Source organism: Barbatula barbatula (assembly GCF_947034865.1).
Source record: "Barbatula barbatula genome assembly, chromosome: 13".
Lineage (NCBI taxonomy): Eukaryota > Metazoa > Chordata > Actinopteri > Cypriniformes > Nemacheilidae > Barbatula > Barbatula barbatula.
This window is the reverse complement of record NC_136776.1, coordinates 15,379,302-15,397,557: the sequence shown is the minus strand read 5'-3', so window position 1 is coordinate 15,397,557 and position 18,256 is coordinate 15,379,302. Positions and strand designations below refer to the sequence as shown.

General features: G+C 37.0%; 2 protein-coding genes across 15 annotated transcripts in view; one reads left to right on the top strand and one right to left on the bottom strand.

Moving 5' to 3' along the window:
- Positions 1-18,256, top strand: part of LOC306902435 (uncharacterized protein) — a 66,354-nt gene that overhangs the window by 5,915 nt on the left and 42,183 nt on the right. The gene's annotated exons all lie outside the window — the stretch shown is intronic.
- cxcl12b (chemokine (C-X-C motif) ligand 12b (stromal cell-derived factor 1)) lies at positions 11,081-17,522 on the bottom strand. The gene is made up of 4 exons (XM_079470793.1): positions 17,185-17,522; positions 15,473-15,590; positions 13,655-13,738; positions 11,081-12,320 (listed from the first exon to the last, which is right to left on the bottom strand). Exons 1-4 carry the CDS (start codon positions 17,249-17,251, stop codon positions 12,293-12,295), a joined length of 297 nt encoding a protein of 98 aa, XP_079326919.1. The 5' UTR covers positions 17,252-17,522; the 3' UTR covers positions 11,081-12,292.

The window sequence follows — 18,256 nt, the reverse complement described above, 5'->3', positions numbered from 1 at the left end:
TATTCCAGCTAATTAATATGGATACCTCCGCATTTACATCTATCTTCTAAACTTTCCACCTTCTACCCCACTTTTATTTGACCTCTGACTTCCTACTACGTATTTACTCAGCTGCCGCGTGGAGACTTTGAAGCCCACAGGCCTTGCTAGCTTCAGCACATACGTCTCTTAAACAACATTTCCATTTATTCTCAGAATAAGTCCTGGTTTATTATCTTAACACCTACAAAGTGTTTTCAACCAAACCCTTCCACTCAGAGACAGCTGGATCTGTTCTACGCCACATGTGTGGATGATGCTGAATTCAGGAGCTCTGGGGCGTCTTTACCAGCTCATAGGAAGGACCGTCAGGGGTCTTGGGTCACACATTTTGGTTTCCATAATAGATGCCCCAAGGGCGACTGATCTTGGGTTTCGGTCTGTTGAACTGTGGACTTTTTTTTAAATGATGCTTTTAAGATACATAGAGATTTGTATGTATGTATATGCATATACTGGAATTAAAGGTATAGTTCACCCAAAAATTTAAATTCTGTCATCACTACTCCATCCATATGTCATCTCAAACCTGTATGACTTTCTTTCTTCTGTTGAACATATAAAGAAGATATTTTGAAGTATTCTGGGAACCAAACTTTCATTGTATGGTTTCATTTGTATTTCTCAAAATATCTTCTTTTATTTTCCACATTCATATACAGGTTTTGAACGACATGAGGGTTAGTAAACGACAGGATTTTTATTTTTGGGTGAACTAAATCTTTAATAGGATGCTCAGTTCAAACTTCGATACACACTGTCCGTCAAACAGCATGCCCCACCCTTAGAGACTGACATCCAACCTGAAGCACTAATAAACATTTTGCCTGGCCTTCGACCACTCAAACAAGAACATAAACCTCCCTTTCCACCCAGAACACACATACAAGCAAAACAATCCTCCCAATAACTATGCACTGTCCGAACGTACTCCCATCCCACTGTAGTCTAGTTCAACATGCGGACACATTTATAAAGCGAGAGTAGCATCCCCATTATTACTGTAATGGACACCATTAATAATGTTTACGCAAACCTTTATCCTGAATATGATTTAAATTGTCTGGCAATAGAAAGGCGTCTTTGTTAGCTGTGTTGCGGTACTTTGCTGGACAGGGATGGAGGCATGTATATAAAACATATGGTCTTGTAATGAAATTCAAGAATATTCGGTATCAGATTTGAACCCAGAGGGCTGCAGATCTGCATATAACAGCACTCGGTACATAATTTTAGTTCAGAAATGAGGAGAATGGCTTTGTGGTCTTGCTGTTTGGTCTTACGGAGTCTTATCTTTGAGTTAGCATCGACAAGCCCTGATTTGGTGTGTTGTATTTTTTGTCATCACGCCACGCCATATAGACTATTCAATATATCCTGCTGAAGACTGAAGTCATATCCTGTTGTTTGGAACGCAAATACCCTGTGCTCTTTTTTGCATTTGATTTAAAATCGCATGAAATCCCTCTTTTTATAAGCTGTAACAGGCTTTTTTAGTACCACACCGTGTCTAAAATAAACTATTCTTGCTGCTTGTAATAAAAGGACATTTTTATCTTAATTAAGATAAGCCCCCGGACTAACCACCAGCAGTTAATTCAACATGACACGTCCTTTGTGAATACTTAAAAACGGAGCTCACATCTGGAATACCCGTAACTGTTCCAAGACAAATCACATTTGCGCTATTCAACAGACGACTTCAACTAATTTTTCAATTTTTAGAATGTTGTGAATGATCATACGGTCTTAAACGGGATGCTTTAATCTTCTGGTAAAGGTTAAATGCCCGCTAAGGTATATTTTAAGTTAATAGAGATAATATAAACTTTTGAGAAATATTTTGGCTGGACATAACAGAATACTTATAAACAAAAGTATTACAAATGAACAAAATGTATCCCTCCGGACATCATTAAAAAAGAAAAATACTCCAGAAAAGCTATTTTAGCATTTATTCAGAGATACAGTACTTGTAGATCAAGCCAACAAAATCTCAAGATTTGGTCACATGTCATTTAGAAAAAGGTTCTGCTAATATTAAAAAGAAAAATCACAAATTATATCTATTTAATATCTCTATTCTACACATCAGTGAGATTAAATAGAGAGCAAATGGAAACTCCTTAGAAAAAGACCCATAAATCTCACAAATGTCTCCATTTGTGTTTCGTAAGAGATCTATAACACGGATCTCCTCCAAAGGGAGGAGATACTAAGAAAATGGTATCAAAATGAATCCTTATAGAAAGAGCAGCCTTATACTTTATAAATTGAATTCACATTTTAATGAATATAGTTTGAATAACCACTAGCTGTGCAGTAAGGAAACACTATACATGTTTCAGGAACATGATTGACTGACATGTTTTGAAATTATGAAATGTTTTCTGGGGGAATCAATTTGGAATTTCTCTTCCTTTTTACCTTAGATTCGAATGTATTGTCTATGATTTTGTGAATTTATAGATATACATTTTTTAAATATTGTCAAAGTTAAATAGAAAAGTGTAATACCTTAAACATCAAATTTTCTCACGTAATGCAATAACTACCATTTCTGTCCTGCTTACCATCAAGATTGGCTGCACTGGGTCAAGATTGGCTGCGCTGTGGGCTTTCCTCTTGCGATAGAGAGAGATCTTGAGGTGTTTTTGTTTGTTCACGGCATTTCAGTGATGGATTTTATATAAACGGTGGATGTATTGCTGGATTTGGAGATCATTTGAAACAGATAGGTGGAGCGGTCACATTGCTAAAAGACATGAACCGTAGTGAAACTAAGTCATATGTCCGTGTTTTATTGGCTATCGCCGCGTACGTGCATAATGTAAACAACACGAACTTCTAGTGAATCAAAAGTTATGCAGGGATAATGTATTGCGGTGATGTATTGTATGCTCGTCCGGAAATAATCATACAGCTTTTTTTAAATCGTATTTTTTAATCGATCATGTGATCAAACTAATTTATTTTCGAAGGTACAAAGTATGCAATACTACTCTAGGTATTCAAGATTAATATGAGATTTGTAGAAACTGCGTGTGTTATTGCAGCTTTAAATCTTGCCTGTCACACCATGTGATATTTAAGTAAACATTTAAAAAAAAAAAAAATTAGTGACACCTTATATTTTCAGAAAACTTCAGACTTCACCTTACATAAATAAGTGTATTTTTTCTTCAGAAATGGTGTTTAACAAAAAGAAATGTGTCAACTACTCGTATAGCAGCATCATATTATAAATGTGACACTCGTGTTAGAATTGATCAGTAAATGCACATTGTTCTGTATCCCGCATCTCTCTGTCCCATTGGGTCTTTTGTGGTCTAAACTAAGTGATGGGAGAAAGGCACTGAAGGTTTTCCTGGAAAAGAGAGAATACTTTTCCCATGTTTTGCTATTTGATATCCAAAGCAGAATCTCAGGTCACAAGCTTATATCCATTGCCGTCTGTCTCTCAGGAGTCCAAAGTCGAGTCACTTAACTTTTCCATTGTACACTGACCCTTAGTTATGTGGCCATTTTTTACATTCTTCAATACATAATGGATTTAATTCCCATAACAGTTGAGAAGAGCTTCAGAACTCTCAGACTCCTGATTGAGTCGCAATTATTTGATTTCGCTTTCACTTGGAAAAATGTCATTTTACAGAAGTTAAATGCATTCTTTCCATGTTTCTATGTTTTTCTTACAGTATGTGGATATGTAGGGGTCTGATGCGTGTAAATCAATGATGTGCCAGATGTTTTGATAGTAGTTATTTAGATCTTGTCACACTGTCATATTTGCTTTATGGCAAAATACATGGGCAATATATATTTTACTGTGATGGCACTAATTATAAAAAAAATCATATTTAATTGAAGCCTTATGATTTGAACATGATTATAGCTCTCTATGACCGTGTATGGTCATGGCAAAGTTTCTTTCTGTGTCTATGGGAGGACCAGTGGTGCCCAGTTAGCTGTTGACTCTAATTTGACTGGTCAAAGTTGCGAACATTTTAGCAAAGGTCAGTCCTCCTTGTCCTCCCTGTTTGTAGTCACAGGATGGCGATGAAACTATGCCAAGCGTGTCGGTGCAGAGACCAACTCTCATAGCATCACTCCCACAAAACTCTTACTGCAGAACATGTTGAATTAGCCACATCCCGACTGAAAAGAGTAGTAGAGCTGGTTACCACCAACCTATTGGTTTTGGATGCTGGTTTAGTCTTCACTACCTTACTTAGAGCTTCCTTGGTTACATCTCACCAGAAATATCACCAGGACCATGAAAACCAATTGTTTATGTATTTGCGTTACTTTGACCCAATAGACAGGTCATTGTGTGTTCATTGAGAATTAAATCCATGAACTTGGGATCATTTTGAATGTTTCTTTGTTCATAAATGTAACCCAGATTATACATTTCCTTCCACCATTTTTACCGAGCAAGTTATTTTGATGCCACCCAACATGATGCATGAAATGTCTCCCAACGGTGCTTCCCAATCTCTTCATGGCACCCTTGGGGCGCCGCTTGGAGAACATTCCACCATGCCACCCAAACTGGGGGGCCCGCAACCTTTCACCTTTGTGCTCCTTCTGAATGTCAAAGCGGTCCCACAATCCTCTTCTGTCTTCATTGAATCTTCTCTCAATGATGTGGTTGAAAACATGTCTGCTTGTAGAGGACTGATGTTCTCCCAAGACGGCACTACAGGAACCTGTGTCGGTTCATTTGCTACTGAGCTTATTGCTCCTGCAGGACGACAAGAGGCTCCTCGTGTCCCAAACTCTGACCTTACCCAGTCAGCCATATATCTCATCTGCTCTCAGGGAAAGCAATGCTTATTCACCCTCTAAAAATAACTTACTTTAATTACCGATAGGAAGCTATAACGTGGAGCAGGTTGTTCCTATTTGACCTCAAACTTGAAGAATTTGTGAGAAATCATTTATTGTGTTATTTAACATGATTTTATAGCTAATTCATGATTTGTAAGACATGAAATGGGAGGCTTTCGAAAGGTTGGGTCGACGTGTGAGATCATGCATGACCAACTTTAGCGTATTGCTAACGTTTTGTAAATATAAGCACGTCCCTTTATAGATTAATAGCTTTATGAGAAAGCTGTGGAGTTTTGGCTGACCTCATCATGACTTCATATTCACTTTATACGCCTTTATAAGAAATTCGGCCCTGCTTGTTTGTACTTTCACGCTGAACTTAAAGATAAACAAAAATTGCAATGAACTAATACAAGAATGTCTGAAAACCAAAGGTGAAGTATCTCATCTTTTGTACAGTAAGCAAGTTTTGACCCTGAGGAGAGAATGGATTTATTGTGCTCTGTTTCACAAACCGAAGTGTTCTGCCAAGTAACTGGTTTGATTCTGAACTTATTTCTTTGCTCAACAATATTTGAAAAACATTCTGTTATCCAACAAAACAAAAATCGACTACTATCTGAAACATGTTGCTCTCGTGAACGTTGCAAAAGTCAGTAAAATGTTTATTTTTTTGACAAACAAGCATAAGCATGACAGATGAGCAAGTCTTTGTCCAGAATGACGCACTTGATGTGAATTTGTGGTCTCGTTGCCTTTGCATACATGTGTTCTGTAAGACCGTGAGGTGTTTCATTTATCATTTTATGATTCAGAAGGGTACTCGCAAGCAGGACGCTACCCAACAGTCTTTACGGCATTACATCACCGAGATGTAGACTCTGAGGAGGATTATTTGGATTAAATAATTTCTATGTCGTTGAAACAGGCCAATGCATTTGGCAAACGCTTTTATCCAAAACAATTTATGGGAGTTGATTTCTCATGTGGGTCCACACGTATAGCTTCATTTAATTAAAGAGATTAATCTTCAAAAACAAAATTTACAAATGGATGCGACTAATGAATAAATATTACACAAGAGCGTGCAAAACGCAGCGAAATCATCCAGTGAGTAATATACCTGCTTATAGAAAGTTAGCATGCTAATCAAAAACCAGAACAGCTATAGCACGCTTGATAAATCATCTCATTAAAACCACATCAATAAAGCTTGTGAGTCGAAATTGAAATCAAGGAGTCCACCTCTCCCTCATCTTTTTAATTTTGCTTTTGCTCATTTTTCACCACAACCTGTTTTCAATAGGCACACAGCAGCAGTGTGACCCTTTGCTCCATCCCAGGGTGAAAGCAACATTTTTACCCGAGTTGTGATGGATCTCGGTACATTCCAGATCTGTTTACAGTTACGGTCAACACGTTATGAAGCCACCTGTCAGACGTGAGGGATTCGCCATGTCAGCGCTGTGAACTTTCTGTCCTGCGCCTAGACATTTTTCCTTTCCAAAAACGCTCTGAAATGTGATGTGGCCAGGGAGTTACAGTCCATCACTTTCAACCACAAAAACAGACTTCAACTAGTGATTGCTAAAGGTTTCTGAGTGTTCAGGTCATGCCCAGGCAACCACCCACAACAGCAGAGGATATGTTGAGTTTTACACTCATTTTTGTGTATAAAATCTAGTTGCTCTTACGTAAATGTCCAGTTTGATTCCAGTTCTTTAGCTCAGCCATTCATTCAGGTTTCATCAGGATCTTCCAGATTTATTGATGCACAGTACAGAAAAACAATATTTTAATAAGTATGTTAGATATATTAATAATTTCTGTAAAAAAAGTAAATTCAATATTAATGAAACTGTCACCCACCAAGAATTCAATTCAATTCAATTTTATTATTTTCATAATGTGCATTTTGCCAAAGCAGCTTTACAGGAGAAATTGGATGGTGTTCATAGAACAAGCATCATTATTCTAGTAAATAATATCTAATAAATAAACCCGGTGGTTAGCATATTTGCATTAAGTGAATGCTTGGCTGAAAAGATGTGTCTTTAATCTAGATTTAAATTGGCGAGTGTGTCTGATGCTCGAATAGTCGGGGAAGGCTATTCCAGAGTTTAGGTGCTACGTTTGAGAAACCTCGGCCCCCTTTGGTGGATTTAGTTATTCTAGGTGTTATCAAAAGTCCTGAGTTTTGAGATCTTAGAGAGCGTGATGGGTTGTAGTGTGATAGAAGCTCTATTATGTTGGTAGGGGCTAAACCCTTTAAGGCTTTATAAGTGATTAAAATAACTATTCTTTAATGGGTAGCCAGTGAAGGGTTGATAACATTGGGGTTATGTGATGGTATTTTCTGGACCTGGTTTGAACTCTGGCAGCTGCATTCTGAACTAACTGTAGTTTGTTTATTGATGATGCAGGAAACCACTAAGTAGTGCATTACAGTAGTCGAGTCTTGAGGTCACAAATGCTTGAATAAGCTTCTCTGTGTCAGCAACACATCGAATATTTAGTAATTTGGCAACATTTCTCAGGTGGAAAAAGGCTCTTTTTGTGACATTCGAGATGTGATTTCGAAATGACATGTTGCTGTCTAATATGACGCCTAGATCTTTAGAATTACAAGTCATCCAATGTTTTATATCTTCAATGCACTCTGCCAATTTGGATAGCTGGAAGGAATCATCTGGTCTTGATGAGATATACAGCGGAGTATCATCTGCATAACAGTGGAAGCTAATTCCAATTTTTTCTAATAATGTTTCCCAGGAGCAGCATGTAAATGGAGAACAGCAAGGGTCCTAAAACCAATCCCTGAGGTAATCCAAAAAGAAGCGATATATTATACACTCCAATGAATCTATATCAGGGGACGAACCTCAGGCAGTCTTGATCTGGTTTAGACTTTTGCTTATGTTTTATGCCAATATGCCTGTTGAGACTATTAAATGTAATGAGAGATTGGATAATCTGATGTCATTGATGTAATAACTCCACTCAGTTGGTCACTGTATTGCAAAATAATCAAAAACGACATCTATTTAATATCTCACTTGTTTTTTCTTGATAGGAGTGGCAATGTGCAAGCTTCTCCGTTTGATCTAGAGATAAGTGGTCTCCTGTAGTTTCAGTAGAGATCTCAACAAAGTTTCACAATGTGAAACAATGAAAGTTTTAAGATTTAATCTTAAATCAAAATTTTCTCATTAAATTCTACCAGGACCATGGCTTTTACAGGTTCACATGGGTTATGAACCGGTTAAATCCCTCAAACTATTCTGTAAGACAAACCTTTCCTTAATGTACCTCTGATAACAATTTGCAGAACCTCAAGAACTTCCTACACAAAGCATGAACTATAGATAAGACCTCATTAATTTGGTTTGTGAATTGTGGTCCTGGAGGAAATGGTTTTGTGTTTGAGGAAGCGGTGCTTGTTATATATTTTCCTTGATGGCGTGCTGTCACTCCCACGTTGAGGAAGGACGTGACAAATTACTTTGTGATTTGTGCTGGAGTACCTGTCCACCCCGCTGTCTGATGTCCACCCTGAGAGAGCCACAGCGGAGGCGGCTCAAGGGCCGGCATGGTTCTCATTATCACTGAAGAATGAAACTAAATTATTCTGTACAAATCTGTACAGTAAAACAAAAGCGAATCTCGCTGGATTACTCAAATTCTCCAGAGACAGGATAACATGAACCAGCGCTGTCCAGCTGCGTGATTTGTTTTCTCTTCTGATTCGATACAAGCTTGATGGTCTCGCGTTGAGACTGCTTGAACGTATGGTGGTCATTGAGCCATATAGAGGAATGATTTTGTTAAGACACTGTGTACTACACTACTTAGAACATCAAATGTACTTTGGTAATGAACATCTGGTTGTAGAGAACAGGAGGTCTGGGGGTTGATTTTGGTATGTAGCTCCTTATTTATGTCCCAGGAATGAAACCGTTTAGCTGGGTGCGGTTTAAGTAGTTATGTAAAGTTTGATGTCACTTTCATTTATAATTATCGCTCACTTGTGTTAAATAAGTATGCTTCTAAGCTATTAGGGTTGTCAGTTAAACATTTGGCTACTTGGTTACGAAAAAAAGTAAAAGATTATTCGTGTCACTTGCCCTGTATGGAAATGTTGTAAGTGAAAGTCACAGGTGGAATATTCATAGTTATAAAAAAAGATACAATTCTTATTCTTACTGTAAATGATTGTATGATAGACTTCAAATTTGTATTTATAATATTATATTATTAGTTTAAAAACTTAATTTGTCTGCATTAACTTTTGACTCAGTTCATATTAAAGATATCAAGGTTATATTTTCACAGAATGTTCTTTACATTAGGTTTATTTAATGTAGAAAACAGTAAATCATAAAAAAGCTTTTGCTGGGTTTTAACAAACTTTAACAAATTGCCCCCTTCTCTCAGTATGAAAGTTTACACCGATGAGAAAGCAATTTAGGTTTGCTAACTTAATTTCAGTCTTGTTTTCTATATTATAAATGACAGAATGACTTTCCCTGGTGTGGTGAACTCGAATTGAACTTTCACTAATAATATTGTGTTAAAAGTTATTTCAATGTTTTGTCCCGTCTATTGTACCCACGACGCGAGATGTCTATTTTACTTAAAAGAGCAAAAATGACAGGTGATTTTTACAATAAATATGTCCTGTATCAATTTCATTGCATTTAAAGAATCTCCTGTTCCAGAGTGAGACCCATTTGGGTTCTGTGTAATGTGTTGTAGGTGTTCTCTGATTGACACAAATCAACATTGAAGTTAAACCAAACCACCTTTCCGTTGGTGCGACTATAGATTTCATCTCGCACAGATGGCAATTGTTTGGTTCTTATATATTTTTTGGAGGAATAAACTTGATTTTTATCTTTATATTTAAAAGTTAAATGGTGAGAATACATAGAAATATTTGTTTACGGTGTGACCGTATTCTACACATTTTCAGGAGGATTAAGCAATGTCAAACTAACATATCAAGATCAATAACCTCATACTTTATTTGATATGTTGCGCTCTTTCATTATCTCACAAATGCCAAATCTTTAGGATGAGTATGGTGCCAATTTATTGCTGTAGACGTCTGACTCTACTGACCCAAAGGCAACATTTACACTTGAGCCTTTTTAAAAAGTTAAAGGTAAATTTCACAATAAAAAAGTCGGGCATAACAACCATGGAAAACAAAAGAAACATCTGTCAACTGCTTATTGGAAAAAGCTGATGAAAAGCATATGTAGAACTTTATTCAAACAAAATGCACATTTCTCTTGTTTAACCCAAGGAACATATTTACCTAGTTATCTCTATGGATGTAATTTAGCTGAAATCATTATTTAAACATGAAGTAACAGAATTGACTTTCTTTAGGGTGAATTGGTGCATGAAATGTTGCATGTTCTCAACGTGCATTCTCGCAATGTTGTGGCGGTAATAAACCTCAGGGCTCAAGGGGGCGATATAGTTACCTTTAAACACCCGTCAATTATTTGTGTCATTCTCATGAAACCACTGAAACATCTTGGCAGTAATGATTTTAATTCAGTAACACAAAAATGATCATCATAAACCTAATTGAGTTCTTTACCTTGCACAACGCATCATTTTACCATACGAAGGAATCCTGTATTCATTAAATGTTTTCTCTGCTAAAACTATCTTTACTGTAACGTGGCCCGATTTGTCTTTTTTGAGATCATTTGAAGACACCTTTCAAATGTAACAGGTTAACAGATTACTGTATTTTCTAGTTAAGGCTTTATTTTCTTTTGTCACAGTGTTGCATTACTTTTTTCCTTCTCATTACTGATACAGGTAGCTTTCTGCATTTAAAGAAATGTTTCATGTATAATTCTTTATTCAACTGGAATTTATTCATGTCTAATAACTTATGATAATAATAACTTGATCAGGCATGATGGCTTCGCTTGTTTTTAGTAACTGTCAATCTGACAGTTTTAAATGGTTAAGGTAATGAGAATTATTTGGCCTTTTCTTGTAAACTTTTTTTTTCAAAATTGTGTTTTGAAATGAATGCTTTAAACACATCATACCTTGAATCAAAAGGAAAATTATGTTTGACATCTTAAAGCCAAGATTTCGTGATATGTGAGAATCGCCTGATTATTATTCGAGGAGTATTTTGTAAATGTATTAAAAAATGTAACAAATAAAAGGGTTTAGGCAACTATAAAATTGATTTATTCAAGTGCCTTGCTGAAACTCTCTATACATCCACCTATATTGATATCGATCTTGCAGTCATGTGAAGTATCAGTGTACGTTTCCGCTGTCATTTTAAATATGTGGGTATATGCAACACTATTTACAACATCCTTCAAACTGTATTGTGTTTTTATTCGTATTAAACAATACAAAATACAAAAATAAATCATTACATTAGAAACTTATTACATTTTTAAAGTGGCTCACAAAGTAACAGCATTCGGGCATTTGAGTCAAAATGTTAAGAACGGAATTATAGTTTGTTAGCTAAACACGTTAGTCTCACAAAAATCACAGTAATGTCCCATAATGCCTTTGCTAAAGATGATATATTTCGAAATACATACTAATATTAATTTAGTCGACAAATCGCTTGCATTTTCCATGTTCAGGTTTGGTCCCCATTCAACCCATGCGTATAGAGCTGGTGAATATTTACACAAAACCATTTGCCAATTGTTCTAGTTTCTAGTTTGACCCAAATCACAACTGCTATGACCCACAACAAGGGCACTCAAAAGCCTGTGAAATTTTAAGCTGCCGTGGGGTGAACGCATTATCAATACCTGTACAGTATATCTGCCCTATAAACTGCATATATGTGGAAATTCAGTGTCTGGCGTTCCTCTGAGTTCACAAACAGGTAAAAGAGAGGAAGACTTTTATTGTGTAATAGAGCTGGTGTGCAGAGCCTTTAAGCACTAAAAGTGTAAATATGAGGCATTTATTAGATTTTTTCCCACTTTCCTACATTACGTTTCTCCTTCTCTCCCTCATTAACAATCTCCCAAAACAATAGTTCCCAAAGTCCTTCACGGCTATGACACAAATCCACAAACTCTTCATTTACTGTCCTTTAAGTAGCAAAAACCTGTAAATATCTTTCAAATATCAAAAAACACATTCAGTCCGTACACACACACACACACATACATCTAACAGTATCAGTGCTGCAGAATAAAGGTGATGGGCTGTGTTTTGGTGAGCTGCTGGCTGCCGGGGTGCGACAGGCAGGATCAGGTGAAGTGCTGTCTGTGCAAGCAGTCCAAATAGAGAGAACTCCGAGCCAGTGAGCGAGCGAAAGAGAGCGAGCGGGAGCGAATGGATGAGCTTTATGTGTCTCTTTGCATTTTAGATTCACACAGGTCCTATCCGTATCTCTGTTAGTTTACTTCGAATGTTTCTTGGCCTTTATTCTGAAAAACAAGGAAAGTAGTTTTGGTTACATAATATAGCTATTGACATTCAATGCATAACATGCCTTTTTAAACAATATAAGAATAAATAATGTATAATGTAATACATCCTGCCTATGGATGTGGATATGAACTTCATAAAACAAAGTGAAACCTATTAAACAAAACATTTTACGTAAAAAAAACCTTGTCTTTACGTGTTAAATTTAAATATATATAGTACAAGCAATAATGATAAAATATATCGATTTTCATTGAATAATGGCTTAAATTTTGGTCTGTATGTAACATCTTTCATATATTTTCTGTGTTTAGTGAGCCGTCAGCACGCAGCAGACGTGATAAATAACCTGCCGAAAGGTTTTTTTTAAAATGTTTTAATGGCGTCGCTCGGTTTGGCACAATAGGAGGCCAATTACAGCTTTGTAAAACTGCTCTGCTCTGCTTGTTACTTCATAGTTTCTATTGAATTAATGCAATTGGAGAACAGGGGTTAAACGCTAAAGGCTGTACGGCACAGTCTCATTATTTAAGATTAGTTAAGTGTGTTATTTACTGTATATAACTTTAAAAATGACCCAACAACACATGCCGTTTAAATCCACATGTCATGGGCTACAGTTTATAGTTTCCCTAATTTTTAACCAGTGCGATCTTATTAATATTAATAACAGCATTCCTTAGGGTGGCAATAAATATCTATATAAGCATGATGTGCATATTGTGATATGCATTTTGCAATGGTTTGGAGTAACTGAATGTTTTAGAAATGTCAAATTATGTATAATCCTAATTTTTGGTTGATGCAGGTTTTTTTTGGTTTGTCCATTGTTAAAATGACATTGTCAGTATTGTTTTTATATTCTCTTATCGCCATAAATCACCCTTTATGTTTGTCCACTGGGTTTTGCAAATTTCCAGCCAATAAAAAGTAAAATAAAAAGCTAATAAAGAGTGCCTGTCAACTTTGACAAAACTGTATTTAATCCTTTTAGAAAGTCAATTTCCTGAGAAACAGAAAATGTGGACATCCAAGGTTTCGGAAGGACAGCAACAATCTGTAAAGTGTTAATGTTGTACACATAAGCTGCATTTAATTTGATATTGCACATATCTTGCTTAATGTAAAAATCTTTACGTAAGAAATTATTTAGGAACACATTTATGTATTAATCATCATCACCTTTCACAAACGTTCAATGTTGCTATTAATATAAATATGAAAAAAATCTCAATCTTTTTAAGCCTGTCCTCAAGAAAACTCAACATTTTATCGAATGGTTCTTAGAAAACCCCCCGTTGCCTTTGCTTTTCTAGAAAGAGAGTCTTCTTACTTGTTAATGGCATTCTTTAGATAGTGCTGAAGCCATTTGGTCTTGGGGTTGATGCAGACCTCTCTGTTGTTCTTCAGCTTGGCACTGGTAATGAGAGAGAGAGAAGAAGGGATTTGTTTCGGACCACAGAATAAAAAAGGGGGCACCTTTCTTCCCCTGTCGTTCTACTGTGTGTTTAATCCGATCTTATCAGCTGTCTTTCACAGGCTAGATTTCAGCCCCCTCATTTCTACTGTACTGCCAACAGTCATTGCACTTCATCAGATAACATGAATGAAGTAGAAAGGGATCCTATGGACAATGACGTGTTGTCTGGAAATTCAAATTTGGGGAGGATGCGGGAGCTACGTGTAAAATATAGCTCAGGTGCAGCAGTACCATAAATAAAATAGAAAAATGTAATTCATGAGTTTTATATTAAAGTCAATTTAGAAAATACATCATTTATGTGTTATTAAATAAACAATTTAACCTATTTGTACCCATTACAAATTTAGGACTGTTTATCAGCGTACCGGCAAAGAAAACAACTTTTAATGTGAGAACGTTCAGTTAAAGACAAATTGAACGTCAAACATCTCATAGACCCTCAAACAGAGATCTTTTTGACGGCTTCAGCATCTCATTTGCCTTCACACAGCCAGGAAAGTCCCCTCAAACCCTTTTTATTCACCTACATGTAGATTAAACCACACGAATGACACCCAGACTTCACACCTCTGTGGCAAAAGGTTGCGTTTGAAAGTAAGCAGCTCATGTTGCCCTTCAAATGGCTCCTATTTGTGATGCTTACACCTCACTCGCACAACCAGGGCCGTCTCAATGTGTCTGTTCAAATGGAGCCTGTCGGCTGAGATAAAAGATCTGCTTAACCTCAAATCTACACACGGATCTTCACAATCAACTTCCCGATCGGCAAACCAAATGAAACCGTAATGCCATTGCTGTTTGTTTGCTGGCGGGACGCCTTCCATCGGGTTTATTTTGAGAGTTAATCTATTTGTTTTAGTTGTTTGTTTGTTTGTGATTTAATAGGCTCTGAGCTAATCTAGGTCTAGTCTAAACGATGTTTTGGAACTAGCTAGTCGGTGGTCTGGGACCGAGCCAGCAGGTAGTAATTACCTCACAGCTAGCTAATGTTAACAACTAACTGAGTTATGTGTGTGTGTGTGTGTGTGTGTGTGTGAGGGAAAGGGTATGCGTCTGTCTTTCATCTAGGCCGCCGAATCCGAATAGATTCCTAAACAAGACGTGTCGAAGATGGCAGATTAAAGGTGATTTCCTCCGGCCAAAGTTTGTTCCCGAAATGACCCTTTGCTACATGCTAACCTCTGTAACCCCCATAACCTTGATCCCCTCCGGCGCTGCTGCACGACGGGGTACAAATGGTTCGATTTAATTCATTCCAGAACGGTGAAATAATTCCAAATGCTGGACGAAAGGTCTTCTGAAACACGGCAGGAATCATTCGACCTTTACAAAATGATTGCGTAGCGTGTCATTGACAAAATGGCTTGATGTAGATTTTTTTTGATGGACAAGAGGCAAGCACATCACTGCTTTCCCACAGCTATCGAAACTATTAAAACAGCTTCTCACTTTCACATGATACATTTATGGGAAAAGTGAAAAAAAAGTGCTTGGCCTAACCCTTAAAGTTATTTTAGGTTGTTCTTGTAATACATGTATTTGTTGCAAAGCCAAAAAAGACACAATCATATCCTAAAAGTTATCGCTATTTTGAAATTGCTTCTAGAATACTGATCGCTGATGTTATGACAAAGCACAACATTTCTGAGCTCTTGAAAGTTGACTCACATGACTTGGAAGGGGCAGCTGGGTGTGTGGAGGAACTTGATCTCTCGGATGCTCCGCTGCGGGACGGTGTTTAGAGTCGACCGGCACCAGCATCTCTCAACCAAACTGATGGGCTTTGCTATCATACAGTCAAAACAAAATCAAGGAGTCAATACCATACCAATAAATATGACAAATGCACCTCAAGTTAACTTGACTTTCTTTAATATAGCTAAATAATTGTCGTTGATGGACAAATTGAGTTGCTGTGCAATATGAAAATGTTAAAAAAATGTTTAGGTTATGTTATAAAAACCTCGGCATATAAACCAATATCGGTGCTTGAGACTCACAAAGTATTTAGAATTCATTGAATAATTTTTTGTCATTTAGATATTTGTATTAAGTATTCTTTCCATTAAACCATAAATCTTATGTAGTATGTAGTCATCTTAACTTAGTCATTTTTAAAAATGTTTACAATAATAAATATTCCGAACAAAACATTTCCTCCAGTTATAAAGACTGTGAAAATACATTTGTATTCTCTTTCAGATCGTATTTCACATTATTAATGCAGAAGAATACAATTAAACCATGCAGCATCACACGAAAAACCTCTGAACTCCGTTTCTCTTTCCAAACACATCTGCTGAAAGTGTCCGATCACCTGCGTCCATTAACAAACCCAGATCATTAAAAAGAGATTAGCCTAACTTTCTAGTGCCTCTCATCGAGCGCTCTCGCCTTTTCACTCGCCACATTTTCGTCTGAACCTTTTTTCCTTTACAATCCGAGGGCCCTCGACATTAAAAACACAACAATCCTATAATCGCAGCCGAGCACTCCAGCTGGCCTTCGAGTTTAGTCCTGAATATGTGCATTAAATTAACCTACTGAAGAACATACTCCCAATTCTCTCATATCTCCTTGGTTTCTATTGGTTATGAGGAAAGTCAAACTCTGAAATTCCCATAGATGTCCCAGCACTGTCTGTGACCATTGTCATGTTAAACCCTCGTCTATTAAGCCTTGACCAAACAGTGTGCCAAGTGAACAGCGCCAAAGCTTTTTCCTTATTATCCTTTAATTAGACAGGAATTAAAAGAGAGCAAACCAGGCAGACTTTAAAACCCAATGGAGGTTTTTCTCACTAAAAACAACAAAGCAGGCATCACTCGCCAAGTTCAGCTGGTTAAACATCTCCCTTACGTCCTTTTGAATCAGGACGACTAACATGTAAGGGCAAGTATTTAACATGCGGGCACGTATGCAAATGGATACTTAGCAGTTGCGAGGTGATATTAATGAGACCTTAATGATCATTTACAAGAAGTCGTTGATATGTTTGGGCTTCCATGCATTCAGATATACAGAAGATACATTTAATACACTTTGTACAAATCGAAATTGTGAAATGTTCAGTAGAAGAGTATTTTAGTCTTTGTATTTTTGACGTCCTTCAAACAAATCATCGAGCAGGATAATCATCCATCTTGCAATTTATTTAACTTATTTGTTTGGAGGACGACAAAAAATACGAACACAAGTAAGAAAACCAATCATCCATCTTGCAATTTATTCAACTTATTTGTATTTTTGACATCCATGCAATAAATTATTAAGCAGAATGATCATCCATCTTTCGATTTATTTAACTTATTTAGTTCAATATTACAGCACAGTGCAACAAGAAAAATGAACTCTGGTAATATCAACCTTAACTTGCTTACCGTCAGTTTCCGGGCTCCAAATGGTCACCACCAAAATAGTCACGACTGCCAGAACTTTGCAATCCATTTTGAGTAAATACGTGTGTGTGGCTTTTGTCTGTCACAGCTAGCTTCCAGAGCTCAGTGTGGCGTCTCTGTTCTCCGCAAAGTGTTAAGACTGGGGACCACAGGGAAACACCCCCCCCTCTTTTTAGGAGGAGGGGAGAAAGGAGGCGGGGGGAGTAAGTGGGATAGAAAGCCACCTTTCTCCGCGACAGAGTTCCTGAAATGTTCTGGCAAGGGTTCATCAACGACAGTCTGGGTCTCTCCCTCTCTCTCTCTCTCTCCATCGCTCTATCGCTCTCCGCATCTTTTTCTCAGACGAGAGAAGGGAGTCCCTGCTGTTATCTCAGTATTGTTGTTTCTGAATTGTTAGATTTGTTATTGTTTGTTTCATCTGTGTTTTTCCGCTCTTCGACTTTCGCTTAACTGGCGCTGTTCTTTTCCCCGGCTCTTTCCCCATCAATTTTAAAGGCTTTAAGATGAAAGGATTATGCATAAATGCTTGAAAGTTGTTTTGTGGGCAGATATATTTGGTGTCGTTGACTTTTAATAGATAGTTTAACAAAGAGAATAAAGTGTACGGCATAGGTGAGAACGTCTTAAACGAACAATGAACGCTGAAAATTCTGCACTATTCATATTTATTTAGTGAAATGTTAAAATATGGCAAGTCAAGGCGCAATTCAACAAGTATGACATCAACCCACGGCTTTTATTGTCATCCTCAACAAACGTATTGAACATTCATGCAATATTTAAAGAGGTAGTTCACTCATGTCATTTCAAACCTGAATTACTTTCTTCTGCAGAACATAAAAGAAGATATTTTGAAGAACGTTGGTAACCAAACAACATTAGACCCCAGTGACATCCATTAATATCAGTGATATAAATATCTTTTGTGTTTCACGGATGAAAGTGTCACATACAGTTTTTGAGCAACATGAGGTTGAATAAATAATGACAGAATTTTTATTCTTGGCTGCACTATTCCTTCAAATTGGTCCGTTCAAATCATTAATATAACGCA